General features: G+C 31.0%; 3 protein-coding genes across 3 annotated transcripts; 1 reads left to right on the top strand and 2 right to left on the bottom strand.

Moving 5' to 3' along the window:
- Window positions 1-2,604: 2,604 nt before the first annotated feature.
- LOC114371855 lies at window positions 2,605-7,749 on the bottom strand. Its single transcript, XM_028329170.1, has 8 exons — window positions 7,493-7,749; window positions 7,293-7,346; window positions 6,910-6,940; window positions 6,724-6,811; window positions 6,088-6,197; window positions 5,501-5,607; window positions 3,360-3,473; window positions 2,605-3,276 (listed from the first exon to the last, which is right to left on the bottom strand). Exons 1-8 carry the CDS (start codon window positions 7,565-7,567, stop codon window positions 3,163-3,165), a joined length of 693 nt encoding a protein of 230 aa, XP_028184971.1. The 5' UTR covers window positions 7,568-7,749; the 3' UTR covers window positions 2,605-3,162.
- A 7,343-nt stretch (window positions 7,750-15,092) lies between these two features.
- LOC114372558 (receptor protein kinase-like protein ZAR1) lies at window positions 15,093-17,857 on the top strand. The gene is made up of 2 exons (XM_028330183.1): window positions 15,093-16,828; window positions 16,941-17,857. The coding sequence occupies exons 1-2, from the start codon at window positions 15,346-15,348 to the stop codon at window positions 17,594-17,596; spliced, it is 2,139 nt and encodes a 712-aa protein (XP_028185984.1). The 5' UTR covers window positions 15,093-15,345; the 3' UTR covers window positions 17,597-17,857.
- Window positions 17,858-22,094: 4,237 nt separating this feature from the next.
- On the bottom strand, window positions 22,095-23,519 carry LOC114369814 (auxin-responsive protein IAA32-like). The gene is made up of 4 exons (XM_028327071.1): window positions 23,333-23,519; window positions 22,640-22,879; window positions 22,427-22,535; window positions 22,095-22,320 (listed from the first exon to the last, which is right to left on the bottom strand). Exons 1-4 carry the CDS (start codon window positions 23,475-23,477, stop codon window positions 22,239-22,241), a joined length of 576 nt encoding a protein of 191 aa, XP_028182872.1. The 5' UTR covers window positions 23,478-23,519; the 3' UTR covers window positions 22,095-22,238.
- Window positions 23,520-24,227: the final 708 nt, after the last annotated feature.

Genomic DNA, 24,227 nt, shown 5'->3' with positions numbered 1-24,227 from the left:
GAAAAGCTATTGAAATTTAATCCACTTCAAAATTATAACTTTTTCAAACTTCAATATTTAGATTATTTTTAGAAATTATTCTTGAAAAAAATTATTTTTAGGACTTATTCTCAAATGAACATTTTAAGAATTACTATCATTCCCGTTGAATTATATGTCTTATCAGAATCCTATATATTAAGCATTTATATTTTATTTATTCATTTCATATATATCTCAATTTTAATTTAATTTAATAACTAACCTAATATATTTCTTTATCGACCCACTCTCATTGTCTTTGTTCATATATTTAGTTTTCTTAATCACTTGTCTGTTTTAGTTTTTATTAATCAACTTTTTTATCATAATATAAATTATTTATCGTAAATTCAAAATATAATTTAGATATTAAAAAATATTTATTTATCATAAATTTTAACTGTAAAAAATTATATGTGAATTAGTTGGAATGACATTATACATGGTAATGAAAGTAGTATATAGGAAGAAAAACAGTATACTATACAGAAATTTTATTAAGAAAGAATTGAAAAGTAATAACACTTGTTTAAGAAATTAAAAATATAGCAAATTTCTTAATACTAAAATTATTTAATATAGAAAAAGTAAAGAAAATGAACGAGCGAGAAAATTTTAGTTAAGTCGTGTCAAATTTTAGCTGCAACGCAAGGATTAAATTCTCTCGGATTCACATCCTAATTTGCCACTTTAAGGATAAGATTAGGACTAAGTTCATTAACAATTCAGACTTGTGTGGCTGCCAACTAAATGTGCACATAATTGGCACACGAATATTTTTTTAATTCGCCGTCCTAAAAAAGCGAAGGAATCAATATTAAGTTAATCGGTCAACTGCGTAAAGTTTTGAAGAATTATAGTCATCTACTTATATATTTTTTTCCCATCTTATTTTGACTTCAATTTTTTGTTTTATTTTTTCTCGATATTACTTATTTTCTATTTTCTTTTTATTTTTATCTCTCATTTTTCTACTTCAATCCACCTTAATTATTTTAGAGAAAATGTTAATTAGTACTCTAGAATTGTAGATTAATTATATTTATTATATATGGATGTATAGAGGTAAAGGAAGAGAAAAATCTAAAGAGAAAATAAAAAAAAGTAGAACTAAAAAGGAAGAAAAAGTGAGGATAATTATAATTATTGAAAGTCTTAGAACCATTCAAATTCACATGTTCTTTTTATTTTCCTTGTAGCATGACATTGTTCCACGTCACCTTTTCGTGGCGCAAAGGACAGTAACCATTTGTAGCTAACACCTTCTCTTTATCTTTGGCAGAGATCAGAAGCTTAGAAACCACAAGATGGCGAGGCAATTGAAAGAGATGGGAGTAGTGAAGAGTGGTGAAGAAGAGCTTGGAATTGGAACTCTTGTTTTTGTGTTATGTGTGACCCTCTCTCTTATTGCAACTATCATCTTCTTCTGTGCAGATGAAGTGCCCAAGAACTCCAAGAAAGCCTCCCAAGACAACAACTACGGTGGTTCTGCCTGCGCCACCGGGTGTGGGGCAGCATGTGGTGGAGGCTGCGGTGGTTGAGGGTTCAGGCACGTACGGTACACCTCTGAATTGTGACGTGAAGGAACTAACTAACGAGACGAGAGTATCTATTAATCTATTTGGCACATGTTTCTGTTTTTTTCGTTCTAGTCAAAATGGTATAGGATGCTAAGAAATGAAATGATTGATTGTACGTTGTACGACCCAAACTAAATGCGTGAAATCTAATCAAATCACCCTGCCTTTTTTATTCCTTCTTTATTCCTTGCTGAATGAATATATATATATATATATATATATATATATATATATATATATATATATATATATATATATATAAAACAAACGAAAGAGAAAAAAAAAAGGTGGAGTTGAGTTTTCAATTACAATTTAAGTGGCATGGATTCATTTCTTACAAGGAGAACAGTTGCAATTTAAATTTTTCACTAAAAGAAATACTTACATTGTGTCCCCATTACATCTTATAAAACACATTTATGAATAATAATAATAGCTGTTGTGTTGTATTGTCTTGGTTAATTCAAAAGTTTAAATTCTAACTTGTTCTAATTAAATTAACTTCTATAGTTAAAATTAGATCGTTAAGAAAAGCATCAAATCCATAAACATAGTAGCACTCTCCCTCCCAAACAATATATTTCAAAGTTTCTGTCCTAAACACAATTGTGAATTCTGTGGTACCTTCAATGCATTGTCACACTCACTTTCACATTGACAACTCTGTGTTTGGTTTCACATTAAATTTTTTAAAACTACATTAAAATACCAATTAATGCAATTTAAAGTAAATTTTCGCATGTTTAATTTTATGCTAAAAAATTATGAATCCAAAATTAGTTGAGTTAAAACAATTTTAAATAATTTATATTAAATTTTATTATTAACTTATTTTTATAATAAAAACAACTAATACAAATAACATCATTTTAAAATAATTAAATTAATTTCATTAAAAAACAATTTTATCATTACTCGTACAAACTCACACTTCACCTACATAAGTAGGTTTTTCAATTGACACTCACTAAGTGTATCTTTGAGTAACTTGCAACTGGATACCAAACATGCTCTAATTACATATATATTTTTTTCTCACAAAGGAAAAAGACCCATACTAAAAAAAGGTAAGTTTTTCAGTTCGCACTCGCACTTGAATTTTAGGGGTCTAACCTTAACGCAACAATAAAATTAGAGCCCCGCGATTACTACAAAATCTCTCCCCTTGCGGTGTAAGATACAAACAACCAAACTTCTCAAACCCCACTAACTAAAAGCATCGTATCGACATCACCCTTCCCTCTTTTTCAATCAACGTTGCAGAGACATTATTGTCTTTTACACTAAAAACAAAACTACGAAGGATGGACAGTGAACACTATACAATTACAGACACATCGATCTCCCCTTCGGATTTCAAGTGTCGTGTCTTATGCATTAGCATGGCTATTCAATACGTCTCGTTAATAAATCACAAGATGCTCTACAGTTCCTTTCAAAACTGCAATGATCATGACCCTGAAAAGTGCAAAATGTTTTCTTTTTTATCACTATATAATAAAATACTATTGAGTCAATTGACAAAGATAGTTCAAAAAATATAAAACCCTTTTGTTTAGTGTTAGTGATTTCTATTTCTTATTTCAGTGGAGGAAATATCCATGCGGAACTGTTCAGCTTGAATGGAGACGAACATGCCCTTTAGTTCTTCTGGAACATCAATATCGTCAAGAACCTGTAACACCACAAAGCCTCACTAACACTGAACTTAAAAAGGAACATCACAATTAGAAACGCTCTTTTCTTATGCAGTAATACCTTGAAAGCACCATCAACATTCCGACCACCCACAAGGAAAGTGCATCCCGTTTCTTTACAACCAACAAGTATCTTCTGCATCATGTTGTAGTCACCATCATAATATTTAGGATGCTGCAAGAGTAACATGTAGGAATTTGAAAATACTAAAACTAATAAAATCTATTGAAGCAACAAAAAATAAAAGTATACTTATTCTTAACTGCAAAGAAAATACAAAGTGAGAATTTTAAGTACTGAAACTGGCCATTTTGGCTTGGCATCCACAATAGAGCAGCAGAAACGAGAAACAGAGAATGAGACACTTCTTGTTTCTTCCTATTGGCCAGTTTGATTTAAGAGAATATTTTGTTTTCATTTTTTATTTTCACTTTTAATTACAAAAACAGTATCTTGTTTTTATTTTGTTTCTCGATTTTAAAAGTCTGCAAAGGAAAACAATAGCAAACTGCTTTTACTATTTTCTATACTTATATTTGGAAACAGAAAATAAAATGAAAGCAAAACATTTCATATAAACATAATTATGTTTACTGCTGAAGTTATACTGTTTCAAAAAGGATATTCACACGCTTCTAAGTTTCTGTTCTCTAGTAGAGAGTATTTTCCCTGCCAAGTTACAACCTAATAAGCTAGTTAAAGCAGGCAATCTGGTACTTAGGTCCTTATTCAAAATTAGTCAATCTGTCGGAAATATTCCCTATCTCAATTAGCTCAATCTAACTCAAATTATCTTTAAGGAGAGATAACAATTTCAGTGTGCCAGACAAAAATTATACATATTGGGAAACTATCTTAAAATAAAGGTTTATATACTTTTTCATTCCTCAAATTAAATATTTTTTTATTGTTGTTCTTGTATTTTTTTTCATTTTAGTCTATATAAAATATGTTTGTTTTATTTTTTACCTTTAAATGTTTTAGATATATTTTTTACTTTCAAAACATTATCAAAAACTCTTTAAAGATGAAAAATAAAATAGACATATTTTATAAAAACTAAAATAAAAAAAAATAAGTTTACAAGAGATAAAAAAACATTAAATTATAAGAAAAAATATATTTAAACTTAAAATAAATACACAATTTTATTTCACAAAAACCAGTCCACTTAACGAATGTCATGTCATGACATAAACCAGAGGGCTGCAGGTTGATAACCAACGGAATAGGGAAACATATTACAGTCAGATTGCTCTACTCCATTCAGCTATAAAAAATGGCATAAGCAATATGTTTTCTGAAAAGACTGAAATAACATTCTGTTAGGATATTAGGATATAAGAATAATGAAAAGTTAGTTAAGATAGTTCGAGTATTAATGAGTTAGTTATTATAGTTAAGATATTGATTAGTTAGTTAAAGGGATTTATTAGATATAAATATGAAAAGAAGAATAGGAGTGAGAGGAATCTTATCATTTATAGATACATTAGCTATTTGTGAAAGGAAAATCCTTTGTAAAGAGAAAATCTTTGGAGGACAATTTTCTCTCCTATTTTTGTTCTTTTTTTGCTAGTCAATAAAATCTTTTTTTTTTTTTCATTTCAATTGTTGGTTCGTAACCCATTCTAATGAATAAAATGTGCTTTTCCACAAAAGCAAAAGCACTGTCCACGGATAAAATACAAAAACATGAGGGGCAGTGACATGATCCAGCAGAAACCAGGGATTGAGCTGCTTTACATTTTGCAGAACTGAAGTTGCAACCTCAGAAGCATGCCAAACACAACTAATGAAGCAAGAAGTATAAAAAAAGTGCAGGACATGTGATAGCAATAGCAGCACCACAGGAGACATGGCAACTATCAGACCAATAAGGAACCACAATAAGCCCACTTACCTGAATGACTATGCATAAGAGTGGACAGCATTCGTGCTCTCCATTCTGTTAGGGGACAGCCATAGTGCTCCCTCAACAGAATTGTTATAGTCTGTTAAGTACCAATAGCAATGTAAGCCTATCAATATCAAGCAATGAATGAGAAGAAGACAGAAATTGAATCAAATTAGCTTTTCTTTATTTCTTTAGATTATCTTCCTTTTAATTCTTCTGTTAGCCAGCCCCGATGGCCTTTTGCTATCAACATGACAAGGTGAAAATCATGTAAATTTAATCCAAGAAGTAAGTAATTCCATACGTTAATAAGCCTCACTGCTGTGTCCGCCCCAATTACAAAAGCACTGCCTGGAAAAAGTTCAGCCTTCTTATAAAAATAAGGCTGATTGGATACAATTACCGTTTTTCCTGCCATTGAAGAAACCATTTGCTACTTTAGGTGGCACATTAAACAATGACAAGCTAAGTACTCAGAAACAGAATTAGTACATGTTTCAATTAAATTTGGGAGAGCTCAAAAGTACTTTTACTCTAGAAGAAACAATTTTTTTTTTCTTTTTTCATTTAATGCATGAGAACTCCTTATCATGCATTAAAATTCACAAAATTACTTTCCAAACTTTAATCCAAACATAGCCTTAAACTCCAAGTATGATATTGTCATATGAACTTATCCTAAATTTTTGAACTCAAAACAAAACATGTGAATTCCGTCCAGTATTCACTGTGCAAATAGAAAGGTAAGAACCCATTCTTGGATATAAAAATGGAAGCAGAGTCCGTTTCATAAATTGGTAGATGCAATGATACTTAAGAAACTCATGCATTTAGAAGTTATGACCTATGAATGGTTAATATAGAATCTGGGATAGCAAAAAAGAACCTCACCAACTTTTTCAAATTGCTTGATGCGATCTTTGATCTGAGACACTGATAATGGAGGTTTGTCTGCATTGACTGCAGATATTTCAAAGCAAGGATACCCATCACCACAAATACTGCTTAGATGTATTCTTAATAAGAGAAATATTGAAATAAAATTATGAACAAAAGAATCTAAGTTTAAATAAATCATCATGCGTTGCGTATAGATATCTGATCCTAATTAGATTCTCAAAAGAAAATTATAAACTTCTACAATATAATGTAAATTTTACACTCACTACCCAATCAGATATGATATTTGATTATTATGGTGTTGACACGATGCCAACTTCTAAAGAGAATATTTCATTGTCAATGTCAAAGTTAAAATATTTCTTTACTCCAGTCCAGTAGTAGCTACTTTAATAAATAACATTAATGTTATCAACAAATATAAATACCATCGAATATTTTAGACTAAATTCTAAAAGCAAATTAATAGAGTAGCCCATTGAAAGGCATATATTTATAACAAGCATATTAAAATAAAACCAGAAAAAAAAACAAGCAAATCACATTTTATGACTAGTCCATTAGATTGACCTATAAAAAATATTTGAGCATTTTTTTAAAAAAAAAAAATAACACAAGTTTATGTACCGAGTAGCAACTTCCATAAGCTTGAGATGCCCATCATGTAATGGATGGAAAGAACCAGGCATTATTATTTTCCTTTCGACTGGTATCTCTGCAACCAAAAGATAAAAAATTATAAATAAGAAAGTAGAATGTAAACGTCACTGTATTAATAATTGATATTGCTTCTGCTCAAAGGTTTAACCATACCATTTTCAAATTTTAAAGCATATTTGACCATTTATAAGTTCTAACTGTTGATCTTTATTGAACTGTATTTCACATTCATCAAACAGATGTTGCTGGAACTTTGCATGCATTTCCAATTACCTAGAACCAGAACAGAAAATGGAGCAAAAAGAAAGCCAAAGCAAAGTAAGATTTTAAAACAAATCTGTCGGAAGGAATACGATAGTTTTTTTATGTGGTAAGGAATACGCGAAAGTTTTGCTTCCAAATATTCCTGTTCTCATTTTACAAGATCTCCAATGTTCTTATACATAATCTTAAAAAGGAAAAAAACAGAAGAAAAACTTGAGAGCAAATAAATAGCAGAACAACAATATTCACAATTTTTTTCACCCGTCACACACCTTGATCAAAAGATGACTAGAAACTCTACCCTCTTCTTCTCGAGTACGAAGCCCCTAAAATTTAGCAGTTTGCAGAATGAATAAATAAATATATATTTTTTTACATAAACAAAATGATAAATAAATAAATATATACTATTATGAAATGATTAGCATCAAGTTCAGAGTAACACATGGAAAAAAGAATAGGATAACAGTACCTTAGTCAAGGTCACGCTTGATATCCAAAGTTGGTCGGCTGTCCTTATTGACATATAAAATCTGCAAATAAACATAAAAGTAAAAGAAGTTCACATGGGATTAGTCTTCCCCAAAAATGACACTTAAGAGAAGAGGGGGAGTACAATTGTGCAATATGGAAAGATCCTCTTTAAAGAAAATGTGACAAATTAACAAGGTCCAGAGAGTCATGCACATGCACTCAGATTGACAAAAATAAATCCAGAGGTAACTTGAAAAGCAGAAGTAATGCACATATCTGTCGTTGAGCTTAGCTTGTTTCTTGTACCTTTATATAAACAAATCACTGCCCATTGCACTAGGCTCCCACCTGGTGGGGTCTGGGGAGGGTAAATGATATCCAAGTCGCAAGGCAACAACCCTACCGTTGCACCAAGGCTTCCCCTCTACTACTAATACAACTTTAGGAAAAATATATCTTCATAGGAAGTCATGGACAAGTAATAGCAAGAAAACATCAGAAAAAACATTATATGAGCTCCAATAATAAGCTCATGTTGATGATAAGCTAGTTATCAATTTTAATCGCTGTCCAAAAAGGTTCCATCAGCTTGTTTTCTAATTCCTTAAATTCCCATCCAACTTCTCGGTGTTTTTCAACAAAATTGAATTACAAACTTAAAGCACATTATAATTTAACTGAAAATTGTTAAATAGTTGTATTTTGATAATAGAAAATAAAGTAAAATTGTCATTAAAAATAATTATTTAGTAGTTATTTGTGTTTAAGTGTTAAAGAATTGATGTTTTATTAAATCTTGGTTTAGATATAAAAATTGGAGGGGCTAAAAACAAAAAAATTGGAAAAATAACGAAAACAAATCAACAAGGTCCAGCCTAGTGTCTCGCTCAGCGTGCAACTTGCACTGAGCGCAACAGGAGACATAAGCGCTAAGTGAGATGTTAAGCACGAGAGTCAGTACTTGCGCTCAGCGCGTAACAGAAATAGAACACGCTAAGCGAGAGGAGCTCGCTAAGCGCGCGATCCAACAAAATAGAATGTGCTAAGCGGGAGGAGTCTGCTAAGCGCACGATCTACACGCACTGAGCAAGAGAGGTCGCGCTAAGCGAGCCTATGGAGGCCCAAAACTCACTTCAGCAGCTATAAATAAAGAACTAGGTCAAGGGAAAATGACACACCGAGTCTCAGAGCATTTTCACTACTACCTAGAACCTGAGAACTCTTCCTTAGGGAATTCTCTTCTCTCTTTTATCATTTTTTTCTTTCTTTCTTTTACCCTTTTTCAGTTCCTATACCCCATTAATTGTAAAGCCCTCAATGGTCATGAGTGGCTAAACCTCTAGTTAGGGTCTGACAGACCTAAAAGCCAAGTGATGCATGATGTACTCACTATTTATCAATGCAATACAAGGTTTTTCTTATCCTATTATCTTTTTTGTTTATCTATTCATGCATTATTCATTCTTTTAGGAGTTATGTGCTCGGAAGAGGGTAACTTCTAATTATGATTTAAAGAAAATATGCATGCATTAGTTTTGGGGGTTAGATACTCAGAAGAGGGTAACTTTTCATAGAACAAAAAGAAAAGATTTCATAAGAAAGTCATTGCTAGACATAGAAAGATAATTTTATGCCCATGCATTTTTACAAACATCTAGAATTCAGATTTCATACATTTTATTTGTTGAATATTTTCAAAGACATTTGGGAGATAAATAAATAAAATAGGCTTATCATCCTGAGGAACCAGGGGCATGTAAATGAATAGATGTCGGTAGGATAAAATCACATGAATTGGTAAAGAAAAATCATAATATCATAATCCTAGGCAAATAGAACATGCTAGGTCCTAACACTTGCATTCTATTAAATTTCATCTTTAATTATTTTGCCTTTAATTCTTTTGCTTTCACTATTACCGCTTCCTATTCTTTCTTCTATCCCCCTCTTTTATTATTTCTTCCTCTTATAAATTGAAAAGTATCCAAGATAAGTACAACACAAAATTCATGTGGAATTCGACACTCGGACTTCCGAGACTTTATTACTTGGACATTTGGTACATTTATCAAACCCCTAACATTAACCCACCCATGTTCTCATCAAAGTAGGATTCGGTTATAGCAATTTCTGGGGTAGTTTCACAAGGTGGTGTCAGGTTAATCACACAAGATTGCCTGGCAAATGTGAATTTCTTGGCATAAATAGGAAAATAAGTAAATAATTCTGGATCAGAGGTATAACAAGTTCTATTAAATGAATAAAAATAAAAGTAAGAATTTTGATCTTTTTGATAGAAAACAGAATTATTTTTGTCTCAAAGGTCATTTTACACTAAAAATATTTCTACACTTAGCTACTTTTATACTATGAATCACATGATCAATAGAGTCACCCTTGTTAAGCAACTTCATTGGTTTGCCTCTTAACAAATCATATTCTATAGGATGGATCAATAGAGTCCTTGCATGCAATATTTATTTTGGCAACTACCATATAGTCTAATTAAAACACTACATTATTCAAATTTATTGGAGCTACAAAATGAAGAGTTGTTAATAGACTTCATGCTTCACTTTCTTGAAGGTTTATGTATGGTTGTTTCCATGATATCATTGCTGAAATCATTTTCCATTGATCATCACAAATATATAAACTAGTTCTAGTAGCATTATGAATCATATGGAAGTTAAAATTCATGTTGCATTTGAGTTATGTACCTTATAGTGAAACTTCTTCCTTCTTCCAACTGCTTAACATTAACATGTTTATTTATAAATATTTTTCTGATAAAATTAATAAAAGCCTGTGTATCAAATATTAAGAATTACTGCATTTTTTTTGTACAGAAAGGGCATTTTGTTAGGCATTAGGTGGTTTCAATCTCTTAGGTTGAGATCTATCAACGCTCAAGCAAAATTGAAATGTTGATTCACTGTCCACTTCTGTACAAAGAGGGCCCAATTGAAATCCGAAAAATTCATCTTTCATTTCTTATAATTAATTAACGGCATCTTGTTAAGTAAACACATTTTTATTATGTTGTGTCTTGTGAGTGTCTAGTGTCTACCATCATTGTAATTTGCATATAAGAGAATCTATGGCTATTGCGAAGAAGCAAGTGAGCACAATCAAGACTCAAGAGTGGAGGTTGGATAGGTGAAATCTCTTTCACACAAATGACATCAATGTTCTACTCAAACCCGTGCGGGATAATAATTATGTGATTATTACATACTCCTAACACTCACTCTATTAATTACATTTTCTTTAACACTCACCTTATTATCAGTTAAAATCTACTAAAAATTAAAACATGAAAAATGTCAATTAAATAAAATGTAAGATCTATTAAATTGTGATTTTCAATAAAGTTTAATAAATAAAAATATTTTAAAAAATGTTAGAAAATGTGTTCAACATTTTTTATATTAATAGATGATACATGTGAGGACTAATATTGTACTTCAGTTCCTCTAAAAAAATGTATTTCGGTTAATAATATAAAAAAATTAAGCTATTGAAGATGAAAAGTACAAAAAAGGTTTTATAGCCATTAGCCAGGTAAGCATGGACTATGGAGCATTATGATGTGATGGTGAGCGGGCTGGGCTCAATGGAGCGAAACGGTCACGCTCCTGTTGCCGTTACTACTTTTCTCAATATCCTATATCCACGTAGACCACATCTATTTTGCCTAAAAAAGAAAAAATTATAACTCATTTTGCCTCAACTTTGGAACCTACTTTTTCTTGTTGGGTTTTTCTTTTTCTTTTTTTTGTTACAGAATGAGGTTTTAGTACCTCCTTATAAAGGACAACAATAAACAATAGACATCTCCTGATAATCTGGTATTATAAAAGTTTTATATTATTAATTAATTAAACAGATAGTACTATCTTTGTTTCTAGTTATAAAATTTAATTACCTAATTTATTAATATTAAAAAATAATTAATTTAGTCGACAATAAATATATTTTAAATTTATATACTTTTAAAGATATTATTATCAAACGAGTTTAAGTCTTACTTTTTTAATGAGACTAATATTTCATTAGTATAAAAAATGGATGAAAATTTTTTTTTTTGTCTCAGATATAAATAAAACTTAATTAATTTTATCTTATTTGATAAAAATATTTTTTTGAATCTTTTTATGTTTGATATCTAATTTTAATGAAAAATGGTTTAAGAAAATATTTTTTTAAATGGATATTGACACACTTTAATATACATTATAATCACTATAATTTTCGTTTTTGGTGTCCTCCTCCAGTTGATTTTATTAAACTGAAGTGTGATGGAGCTATGGTCCAAAGTCAGAGTATGACTTCTTGTGGAGGAGTCATCCGTGACTATAAAGGCCACTTTATTCGTGCCTTCTTAAGAAAACTTAGAAGTTGTTTAATACTTGAAGCTGAGCTATGGTCCTTGCTATTTGGAATGATGATGTTGAAGGATGCAGAAATGCCCAATGTCATTATCGAATCTGATTGCCTTGAAGTTGTGCACCTTGTCAATGGTGGTTCTTCTCCGGGGCATACTTTTGTTGATCTTGTTGATGAGATTTGTAAGCTTAAAGAGAAGTTTTCATAATTGTTATGTGAACTATATCTTTAGGGAGTCGAATATGCTTGGTGATAGCTTTGCTAAGCATGGTCTTTCTATTAGTATAGATAATTGTGTCTTCCTTTCTCTGCCAGACTTTGCTCGTAACTCCTTCATGGAGGATGTCTCTCTTATTGATTATTCAATAATATCTTAATCTGAGTTTGGGGGTGTTTGTCCAACCCATTAGAAAAAGAAAAAAAAAACACTTTAATGAAGTTAATAAGTGTGAATTTTTTTTTCCTTGTGTTCCCTCCGTTTTTTAATTATAATAACTTTTTTAGAAATTTATTCATCTTTTTTTATAAGATTAATTTTTAATTTCTTATGTTTTAATTATTTTTTCTACATATTTTTATTTAATTATTTTTTCTCTAAACAATGAGAAATAATTAAGTGAATATAAAATATATTTTTTAAAATAATAATATAAATAATTGACATATTTATATGTAATTAAATAAATTAATTATTATTTTCTTAAAATATATAAATTTAATTGAAAGTATCTTACGAAAAAGACGGAGTAACCGATAGTATTAACTTACATGCGTGTAGCGCGAGGCCTACTGCAATTGAATCTACCAATTCTGTATTTCTGTTGGATAATTTAGTATCCATTTAATTTAGAATTTAAAAAAATTAAATTGGAATCATTAAATCTATATCAACAAATAAAGACAATCGAGATTGTTATAATAGCTCATTGATTTCTACTTTCATTTGTTTATTTTATCTTAAAATGTTTTGCATGATTGAAACAAAAATAATAATATATTATATTATTTTTGTGAACACAATGTGTATTTTCGCTAGGAAATATAAAACATTAGTGAATGTAGAATAGTGTAAACTCCAACGTTAACACGGGCCACTCACCCCGTAGCGTCTTGCGACAGGAACGGTTACTTGCGCCCTTCACGATCACATCCCAATTTATCGCCCTTCTCCTAATCGTATCGTCTTGAGCGGTGCACTGACACGTGGTCTGCAATAATTATTTTTTTAGTTAAGTTACCGCATTAGGAAGTTGTGCAATCGATCAATGTATGGAAGTGTAAATCAACTAGCTCGTGGACCACTTGATCAACCTTATTATACTTCTAGAACAAAAAAAATTAAGATATACTTTTATAGTGTGTACTTCAAAATAAATAATATATCAATATAAAAATAATATTATATTATGTAAAAATATTATTTATTAAGTTATTTTTCATTTCTATGTTATATTAAGAAAATGTTTTCAAAAATACATATATAAAACCTTATCAAATTGAAATTATTCAAAATATAATTCATTTATGTTTTCATTATCATTTCTCATTTTTTATCTTCCTTTTTTCTTATTACATCTATCACTTTTCTTTTTATTTTATACTTGTAGAATGAAATTTGGGTATATAAAAATATTTTTATTTTTGAAACTAAGTGAGATCCAATTTGTAAGATTTCAACTCATTAAAATGATCTCAAATTGAATTAAACTAAAGAGGCGCTTTACGGATGAAGAATATTCCCCACAGAGAACAATCATCGCTGTCCATTGTTGTGTCCTCTTAAGTATTCATTCCTCTGTTCAAATTTCACGGTTGTGTTTTATATTTTTATTTTTATTAGTGTGTATTAACAATCATGATCGTTGGCAACTAAATATCTGGATCCATCCTTACTTGTCCAACACCAGGTAAGCAGGTACAAGTACAAAATGTGCAGTTTGATATATTTTGTTCATTTTATTAATATAGATCTTGTAATACTTTTAAAAAGGTATATAGATAAAATTGATGATTTCAATTCAGAATTTGATATTAATAATAATAATAAATATTAAAATTGAATAACTAAAAAATATGATAAAGACTCTCCTTTTTATATATTTTAAAAATACATATCAATACAATATTTTATAAATATGGTTTATATATATGATAAAACTTTTAATCCAACAATAATTTTGAAAATAAAATTATCTATACAAAATATTGAATAATATAAAAATCCATATAAGTTATAAAAATGCAATTTAAATTTCTTTATTTTTAAATGAGAAAAACAAATTTTAATAATATAATTAAACTAAATAATGAAAATTAAAACTTATTAGAATGCATTATTAAAAAAAATATACATTCTTGTTAAATAAACAAAAGGAGAATAAAAACATCATTCTCTTTAAATTATGTTTGACAAGACAAACATTTTCAACTAATTTCTTTAAAAAGTTAACAACTAAAAAGCTTGATCGATAACAATGTTTAGTAAATAAGCTCATTTTGCTAACTTATAGAGTTTTTTTATGTTAGTTTAAATAATATTTTAATTTTTAACTTCTAAATTTTTATGTTATTTTTATTCTAAAATATTTATTAAATTTAATTTTACCTTTTTTACATAACAGAGAATTTTATTTTATGTTTTTCTTTCACCCTGTTTTAGCATACATAAGTATCTTTTATTTTTTTATTTTATTTTAAATTTAGTTGAAAATATTTTAAGATATAACAAAAATTAATAATAGGATGTATAATTAAAATACGATGCCAAAAAAATTTACAACACTTACATACCAACTGAGATATAATTCTAGAATATGTAATATGAAAAAATATAATAATTAAAACTAAAAATATATAATTAAAATAATTTATTTTTAAGTAAAAGTGTAAGAGTTTAAAATTGACTAAAAATTTAAACTCATAATTACCAAAATTATTTTTTATAAAAATATTATATATTGTAAGCATATATATATTTATCATTTCATATTTATTAATTTCTTGAATAAATATTTTATTAAATACTTTTAATTCAATAAATTTAACTATCTTGAATTACAGATAGTTTTTGGGTCAGTTTTTAACCATTTTTGGGTCAGTCTTTTCTTTGATAAAAGAAATGTCGCGATAATTTGAGAATAGTACTCGTGTAGTGAGTTGTTGTTTCTCTCTCTTTAGTGTCTGTCACCAACAAAGTTGTAACTCTCCCCGAGGCTTTGGTCTTGCTTTCCCATTCTTCAACACTTCCTTTTCACACTATTCTGTTTCAAGCTTTTTCTCTCACAGCCTAGCCTGCATTCTCTTTCTCTCTGTCTTTCCACCTCTTTTTCTCTTCTCTTTCCTTTTCCGTAACTCAAACCAGCTTTAAGCTTAAGCTAACCTCAGTGACCCTTCTTCTTCTTCTTCTTCTTCCCCTTGCATTTTGGATTTGCTCCAACGGTCACTCTGTTGGAGGAAGAAGAAATGCTCCCTTTTTTTGCTTTGTTCTTTTTTCTTCTTTGCTGCAACTCTCTTGCACCCGTGGTGTATTCTCTGAATGCCGAAGGTTCTGTGCTTTTGACACTGAAGCAGACCCTCACAGACCCACAAGGGTCCATGAGTAACTGGAATTCCTTCGATGAAAACCCTTGTTCATGGAATGGGATCACTTGCAAGGACCAAACTGTTGTGTCCATTAGCTTCCCTAAGAGGAAACTCTATGGCTCTCTTCCTTCTTCTCTGGGATCTCTCTCCCAGCTTCGCCATATCAACTTCAGGAACAACAAGCTCTTTGGAAACTTGCCTCCACGGCTCTTTCAGGCTCAGGGACTTCAAAGCTTGGTGCTTTATGGCAATTCGCTTTCTGGGTCTGTCCCAACTGAGATTCAGAACCTCAGGTACCTTCAAGCTCTAGACTTATCACAAAATTTCTTCAATGGGTCATTGCCTGCTGGAATTGTCCAATGCAAGAGACTCAAAACCCTTATTCTCAGTCAGAACAATTTCACTGGCCCTTTGCCAGATGGGTTTGGTACTGGTTTGTCTTCTCTGGAAAGACTAGACCTTTCTTACAATCACTTCAATGGGTCAATTCCCAGTGACTTGGGAAATCTGTCAAGCCTGCAAGGAACTGTTGATTTGTCTAATAATTATTTTAGTGGTTCAATTCCAGCTAGCCTTGGTAATCTTCCTGAGAAGGTTTACATTGATCTTACGTACAACAATTTAAATGGTCCAATACCCCAAAATGGTGCTTTGATGAATAGAGGGCCAACTGCTTTCATTGGCAATCCTGGTCTATGTGGTCCTCCTTTGAAGAATTCATGTGCTTCTGATACTTCATCTGCTAATTCACCTTCCTCATTTCCATTTATTCCTGATAACTACTCACCTCAGGGTACTGGTAATGGTTCCATGGGAAGTGAGAAAAACAAAGGGCTAAGTAAGGGAGCTGTGGTTGGCATTGTTGTGGGTGATATAATTGGAATTTGCCTTTTAGGTTTGCTGTTCTCTTTTTGCTACTCAAGGGTTTGTGGTTTTAACCAGGATCTGGATGAGAATGATGTTAGCAAGGGAAAGAAAGGGAGGAAAGAATGCTTCTGCTTCAGAAAAGATGACTCTGAGGTCCTATCTGATAATAATGTTGAGCAATATGATCTTGTCCCATTAGATTCCCATGTGAACTTTGATTTGGATGAGCTTCTCAAGGCTTCAGCTTTTGTGCTGGGTAAGAGTGGAATAGGGATTATGTACAAAGTGGTGCTTGAAGATGGACTTGCTTTGGCTGTGAGAAGATTGGGAGAGGGAGGTTCTCAAAGGTTTAAAGAGTTCCAAACAGAGGTAGAAGCAATAGGGAAGTTAAGACATCCAAATATTGCAACTCTGAGAGCCTATTACTGGTCTGTTGATGAGAAGCTTCTCATATATGATTATGTACCCAATGGAAGCCTTGCTACAGCAATTCATGGTAAGTTTTGTTAAACACGAGTTTTCTTATTGGCAATTACTGATCTTTTGGCCTAACCTAACTCTTAGTTCTTGTTTATTTGATTGTTTGGTGTTCCATTTTATAACTTCAGGGAAGGCTGGACTTGACACATTTGTGCCACTATCTTGGTCCTATAGATTGAAAATCATGAAAGGAACTGCGAAGGGATTGCTCTATCTTCATGAATTTAGTCCCAAAAAATATGTCCATGGAGACCTCAAGCCAAGTAACATACTTCTTGGACAAAACATGGAACCCCACATTTCTGACTTCGGAGTTGGGCGCCTTGCAAACATCGCTGGAGGGTCTCCAACCTTGCAATCGAACCGAGTGGCCGCTGAGAAACTACAGGGAAGACAAAAGAGCTTGTCCAATGAAGTCACAAGCAATGTGTTGGGAAACGGTTACATGGCACCAGAAGCAATGAAAGTGGTGAAGCCATCACAGAAGTGGGATGTGTATTCATATGGTGTGATATTGTTGGAAATTATCACAGGAAGATCATCCATTGTGCTAGTGGGGAACTCAGAAATGGACCTTGTTCAGTGGATTCAGTTGTGCATTGAGGAAAAGAAGCCACTCTTGGAGGTGTTAGACCCTTACTTGGGTGAAGATGCAGATAGAGAAGAGGAGATTATTGGAGTTTTGAAGATTGCAATGGCTTGTGTTCATAGCAGCCCTGAAAAGAGGCCTACTATGAGGCACGTGCTTGATGCTTTGGATAAATTGACTATTTCCTCTGATTGAGAAATTTCAGGGAGCTGTGCACTGTGAATCCAGCTCATTTGTGTAGCTTTTGCCTTTACCTCTTGTCTTGGTCACGTTTAACAATGTCTTCTTCAGGCTCATGAATCCTTGTAATTGGAACACTAGAAGAGAAATTGAATTTGCTTGAGAAAAATCGTTAATTTTTCTGCTACAACCTACGACTACGAGACATGGCATGCTTTGGGGACTCATTATTTTTTATCTTCTTTTTAACCCGGATATATAATTTAATTTACCATCCATATGATCCAAATTAGTTTTTATTTAATCCAAGTCATCGGTTTACTGTTAAAATGTGTCATGTTCATTGTACATGAATAAGCTTTTTTTTTTTTTTTACAGGACAATGGAGTTATAACCTAAGGTTCCAAGTAAATTATCTAAACCACAATAGGTGGACTTAATGGGTTATAATGCCTTCATGTCAAATTAAAAGAACAGTGTTGTGGTTTTATTCTTGTTATGATGAGAGCGGTGGAAAGATTTGGTTGGGTTCCTAACTGGTGATCTTAATATCGCATCACCGTTCACCAAAACAATACTAAACTGACTAGACGTTTTATTCTTAACCCCTCTAATCAGTATCATAATGGGGTTGACGCATCATTCGCCTTTTTCCACGATTAAGGATGTGTTTGAAGTCCTATTATTGTACGGTTTTCAGAATTTTAGCTAATTTTCACAAGATAGTATATAATTCAGTTTTTCTTTTTCTTTTTTTATTTTGACTTAATATAGTTAAGTTATAGGTGTTCATAATCTTGTTTTTTTCGATTGAGTTTGATCATTTATTTTGATTTTTATTATTTTAAATTGATTCAAAATTATTTTTTTCCATTTAAAATTAATTTGAAAAAAAATAAAAATCAACACAAAATGAGTTTGTTTTTTCAATTTTTTTTTTCTTCCTTTCTTTCTAAACTCAAAACCCTAAGAATATTTGTTGTTTCTCTTAAATCTTAAAGTTTTATGACTCACCACATGTCATATTGCAAACTCAAGTCCAACTTCATAACAGCCACAACAACTAAAGTCTCAAATTGGAAATTACCCAGAAAGCATAAGAACATGTGCACCTATATACCCTGTAACAAATCTACAAAGGTTGATACTTCAAAATCAAAAGTGAAAAAAAAAAACAAAATCTGATCCTCACATTCAAAGCCTCCATAACCCAACATCAAATTGTAAAACCTTACAAATAAACCTCAAACAATGAAACAATAACTGATCGGAAAAATTGAGGAGAACGTCGTGCTTCCGGCCTTTGTTGAAGGCAGATATGGAAATAAGCAGAACCCACAAGTGGAAGAAAAGGGTCATGCCGCTAAGTTGTCATAGGAGCTGGAACGTCGTTGAGAGAGGCAAAATTGGAAGAGGTGGGGGCTTCCGGGAACAAGATGCAGGGACCAAGAAATAACAAAGACCCAAAAGGAGAATTTGAATTGGGAAATTGGGTAGTGTTCAAGTTGAGATTTTGGTACTGGAATTGTGGGATTTGCACCACAGTCTCAAACTCTTGTTGTTATGCTTCATGTTGGTTGACTCACCTCAAGTGTGTTTGTAACACTTCGCACTTCGGAGTGTTGGTCGTGGGTGGCGAAGCAGTGGTTGACGGAGTCGACAATGGCAGTGACGTTTGCGGCGACGGAGGGGGAGAGGCAACTAGAGAGGATGTATAGGGCGTAGCAGAATTCGAGGGAGTTAGGGTTTTGGGGATGAGGAATTTGAGGGAAGATATTGAGTTCTTGGGTCTGCGGAGGTAGAAGAGAACATTAACACATTTTTAGCAATCAATATTTTTAATTATAAACAATATTATTTTTTTTATTAATTTTTTATGGATGAAGAGACTATTTTAAATTTATTTAAAAAGATTAAAGACTAAAATAATTTTTTTAAAAGATAAAAAACTAAAATAAATTAAATAAATAAAATAAAAGATTAAATAAATTATTTGGTCTAAGTTATATAAAGATTGATCATAATAATACATAAGCATACAAAATAATTTCTTTGGTCACATACTTTTAATCTAATTTAAGGATTGACTTGAATATATATATTTTTTAAATATGATTGACTTGAATTTAAACAAACTATAAGATCGTGTTTGTTTTGCTGCTGAAAATACTGTCATAGGTGTTTCATATAGAAAAGTAAGGAAGAAGAACCTTTTGTAAATTTATGCTTGAACTCTCCTAAGGTTTACCCAAATATGCACTAAGTTCATTTTTGGGCACGTCCAATATGCAATACACATGTTATATGTGAGGAATAAACCACATCAAAAGTGATTTTAGACATAAGCAAAATTGTATAGCTTTTGGTGAATGAGCGTCAAGTCGGTTTCAATGCCAAAACATACACGTAAATTATAGACTATACTTATAAATAGTAGTTATCGGGGTTTAAATTACCAGCCTAGGTTTTTTTTTTATTAAATTAACTTTATTACTATTAATCTTTTTTTTTTGTTAAAAACGATGCAATACAGTAGTGGTTATTAGAAGTATAAATGAAAAAAAAGTAATTAATATTATTAACAAATTAAAATAATAATTAATTTGTAATTTTTTTTATATGATAATTATTTTGAGATGGATGGAGTATTAAATACAGTATTATTTATTTATTTATTTATAAAAAATATACTTTTATTTAACATTTTCCTTATAAAATAATATGAAGAGATAGTATATAAGAAAATTTTGTACGAGATATAGTATTAGTAATATAATGGTAGCTTGCTTAGACAATAATAGATTAACATATTAAATAGAAAGAAAGATAGAAATGATTAAAAGATATATGATTATTAATAATATTTTTTTAAAAATCATATCTTTATCAAAAGAAAAAAAATTATATTATATTCTTATTAAAAGAATTTTAATTTAATTTAATAAAAGATGATTTTTTTACAAAATAATAATATTTATGATAAAATAAGATTTGTATTATATAACTTATAAGATATTAAAAAGCAAGATAAAGTTAAATTACAGTCAAGTTTACAAGTATCACGTTAGATAATGAGTTTAATATTTTGAGCTTTTTATGCATGCATATGATAAATATTGAAATTATAATAATTATAATAGCGCTAGTGTTATATGGGAGTGCTGAGAGTTGCTTTTGATATGCAAAGTTTCTTAGTTTATAGTTGACTTATTACATGCAAATTGTTTAAAGTTCCAAATTGAAAATGTTTACCAGTCAAAATGATAGTTCTTCATTGTGAGTATCGCAAGAATCTGCAACTGATCGGTAGTTTATCATAAATCATAATACAGCACTGCTATTTGGTACGAAGGAAAACTCCAATTAAAAGAGACTTATCTTTTGACCAATAAATTAAAAAATAAAAAGTCCAATTTTCTTAAATTTGATTATTCTAAGATGAGAAATGAGAAATTAAAAGAGTTGATTTTTACAAATATTATGTTAAGTTGCTTGCACTTCACAAATTTTAGTAATTAAATGATTTTTATATTATCATAAGTATTCCTCATGTTCCGCTCAAAGTAAGATTTTGAAAATTATGAGATACCCTACATTCTTTACATTGATAAAGACAACATTAGGCTTGGGATGGCCTAACCATGTGGCGCGAATTGAGGTGAATTAGACTCCAACCGTACGGGGGAAAATTGTTGGCTGTCATTTGTTTTTAACTGCTAATGCTAATTAGTCTCTTCATTATTATTTTGACTTTGACACCCAGTTCGAGTTTCACATGGTATGCTGTGAATTTAGTGCCAAAGCTGGAATAATAAAAATAAAAACTTTTGTCATTTAATAATTGACAAAAATTAAATTTAATTGATAGATTAAAAACAATGATAGATAATCATGAGGAAATAAAAAAAATCAATGTGACCCTTAATAGCTTATAACTAATTACTCTATCCTATAAATAGTGTCATAGCTTCTAAAATAATCTATTATTACCTAAAACAACTTATCATTTACGCCCAATAAATTGGATAAGTATAAATGAAGATCTGTGATATAAGTCAATGGCGGGAAAAATGTCATTGTCACATTGAAAGCAACCTGAGACAACTGTATTTTCATGAAGTTTGAGAGAAATAACGGAAAACAGATGTTTCGGTAGTGATTGCTATTTACAAGGCATTAATTTAATGCAACAGTGTGGTACCGAGGAAACTGAGCTACATTATAGCGATGGACCCATAGTCATCCAAATGAAGCCTTAAAAGTCCTTGATTGAATTTTGGAAGTGATTGAATTTTGGAAGTGATTATTGTATTCCATTTTAATCATTACATATTGCGTACGGTACATTTCCATCAAAGACTTGCTTTCTAAGATACCATGTGAACTAGTTTAAATAAGGACATGTTTGATTTATAATTAAAAATACCACGACAATATTTCAATGTAAATTTAACAATTAAAAATAAAATGAAAACAAAAATAAATGTCTTAATTCGTTAACAAAATTATTTTTACTTCAAATGTAATTTTACAACTGAAAATCATACATGCTCTAAAGTCTAAATCCATCAAGTATTACATGGCCAAACACCTTGACAGAAGGACATCAGAACAACTTTGATTAATTTAATTTCTACTAAAGTAAGAGACAGAGAATTTAGGTGTATCTTGATGAACAGGAAACAATGCCCGAATTCTTTCTTGCAATCCTCAACCGCTTCACACATTCTATAAACTCTCTGCGACAAAAATAAAAGAAGTGAAAGAGAAAAAAACAAGTTAGAATTATTGATAAAATGACCTATAATAGAATGTAGAAAATTTGGCAAGAAAAATGGGACCTACTTCCATGGTACATCACCGACAGGCCTCCAATTATCTTGTCTGTCCTTGTAGAACAATGAGTACTCTGATCCCGATTGGAACAATCGTAATCCAGAAACAGAATGGCTTCCTGAATGGTACAATAAGTTAAAAACATTTTACTTGTTTGAATAAAAATTATACTAAAAATTTAAAAAATATCTTGGAAGTGCGTGCATAATTGATTCTGCCTACCAAACATGTCTTCTAATTGGAGTGCCAGACTTGAGTATCCACCATGATCAAGTACACAAATTTTCCTACCAATGGTAACCCCATCCATGTTAACCTTCACATAAGCCCACCTCTCATTGCTCTGGACCCCCTCTATCTCTTCATCAAAATTTTGGTGGTGGGCAGATCTAGAATGCATTGTGCTCGAATTCTTTAGATTGAGATTGGAGTGAGGCCAATCCATAAGGTCTTCATCATACACTGATTCCAAATATAACTTCATTAGACTATGTTAGTCAAATTCATATTGTTAATGTCGCAACTTGAACGTTAATTATTAATTGATTTCCTGCTAACAATGTTAGTAATGCAACTCAGTCTCAGATGAATCGTCAACATACAGACAGAAGACATTAATTACACATGACTAAACTGAATTGAATTATGATTTTTCTTCCGAGTTTAATTTCCATGTAATGTCAATGTAACAATTTTTACACTATCAACTTATAAAAAATCAGACTGGTATAAGTTTTAAGAACAAAATTACCAGACATGACAATTTCTGATAGATTGATGGTGTGTAAAAATCCTTTATATTTTTTGTGTATATACTATTTACTCTTTTTTATCAAAAAATATCTGACTAAAGGGTGTATGATAAATTAGAAGAGATGAAGAATTAAAAGAATGAAGGAGGGGGTGAACCCATACAGTTGGCAGAAGAATGGTAAGCTTCATGTTGAACAGTTCCGAGACTAAGACCCAGATCAATTATGCCATCATCTTGTTTGTCTTGGTAGAAAACTGAGTGCAAAGTTGAAGAGTTCAAAAGAAAGCTTGATGTGTTTGATTCCATTTGGGAACTGCTGGACAAATTAACTTCTCAACGTAGCTATTGTTAGTCAAGGTCTAGTGAGTTTGCATTTGTAGACTCGCCTATTTATAGTGAAAATAGAGTATCTAAATGAGACATGAAAGAGCACATGGAAGACAAGGAAGCGTCCTCCATTATCAATCATTAAATGCACAAAGCTTATCTTCTGTTACTGTCAACATGGAACTCAAGGTAAAAACAAGACACCCCAAGAACAAAGGATGGCCAAATTGATCCTAACAGAAGTTATTCTGGATTGTGCTTCCTCACATTGCTACAAATGCTCAGACTCTTTTTATGACAATATTCCATGGTGATAGTAACCCGAGGCAAGCAAATGGAAAATACTAATGAACATTAAACTGGCTCATACCAACATATAAATTCATTTATTAGAGTAAAAATGGTAGACTAATTATACAGGAAAAGCTAATACTTTATTGTGAGTTCAGTCTTGATAATATACTAGCAGCATTTAGTGTAATAGTCTTTTTTCTTGTGTACAATGATCGTCTTAAAGTTAGAACCTATGATCTCATGTATACTATCTAAATTCTTCACCACTTGGCTGACTCTAGTTGGTTTAGTGTAATAGTATCTGATCGATACAGAGATGGCGCGTCTAATTTTAGAAGTATTATCATTACAATTCATAACCTTGAATCCTACAGTGAATCCTTTTTGTTGTTCATAGGCTAAATGAACAATGGATACTGACATTTGCCCAACATT

Source organism: Glycine soja, chromosome 10 (assembly GCF_004193775.1).
Source record: "Glycine soja cultivar W05 chromosome 10, ASM419377v2, whole genome shotgun sequence".
NCBI lineage: Eukaryota > Viridiplantae > Streptophyta > Magnoliopsida > Fabales > Fabaceae > Glycine > Glycine soja.
Note: the sequence above shows the minus strand (reverse complement) of the source record. Positions and strands in the feature narration are given on the sequence as shown.

What these genes read in the sequence shown, in the direction of transcription:
- LOC114371855 (XM_028329170.1), bottom strand. Translation starts at nt 7,567, where the DNA reads ATGTTTATTTGCAGATTTTATATGTCAATAAGGACAGCCGACCAACTT. An exon ending in CAAGCGTGACCTTGACTAAG is followed by an intron (nt 7,347 to 7,492) that starts GTACTGTTATCC and finishes GCTAAATTTTAG; the next exon opens with GGGCTTCGTACTCGAGAAGA. An exon ending in CTTATGGAAGTTGCTACTCG is followed by an intron (nt 6,198 to 6,723) that starts GTACATAAACTT and finishes ACATCTAAGCAG; the next exon opens with TATTTGTGGTGATGGGTATC.
- LOC114372558 (XM_028330183.1), top strand. Translation starts at nt 15,346, where the DNA reads ATGCTCCCTTTTTTTGCTTTGTTCTTTTTTCTTCTTTGCTGCAACTCT. An exon ending in CCTTGCTACAGCAATTCATG is followed by an intron (nt 16,829 to 16,940) that starts GTAAGTTTTGTT and finishes TTATAACTTCAG; the next exon opens with GGAAGGCTGGACTTGACACA.
- LOC114369814 (XM_028327071.1), bottom strand. Translation starts at nt 23,477, where the DNA reads ATGGAATCAAACACATCAAGCTTTCTTTTGAACTCTTCAACTTTGCAC. An exon ending in TTACCATTCTTCTGCCAACT is followed by an intron (nt 22,880 to 23,332) that starts GTATGGGTTCAC and finishes ATTTGGAATCAG; the next exon opens with TGTATGATGAAGACCTTATG. An exon ending in CCAATTAGAAGACATGTTTG is followed by an intron (nt 22,536 to 22,639) that starts GTAGGCAGAATC and finishes TGTACCATTCAG; the next exon opens with GAAGCCATTCTGTTTCTGGA.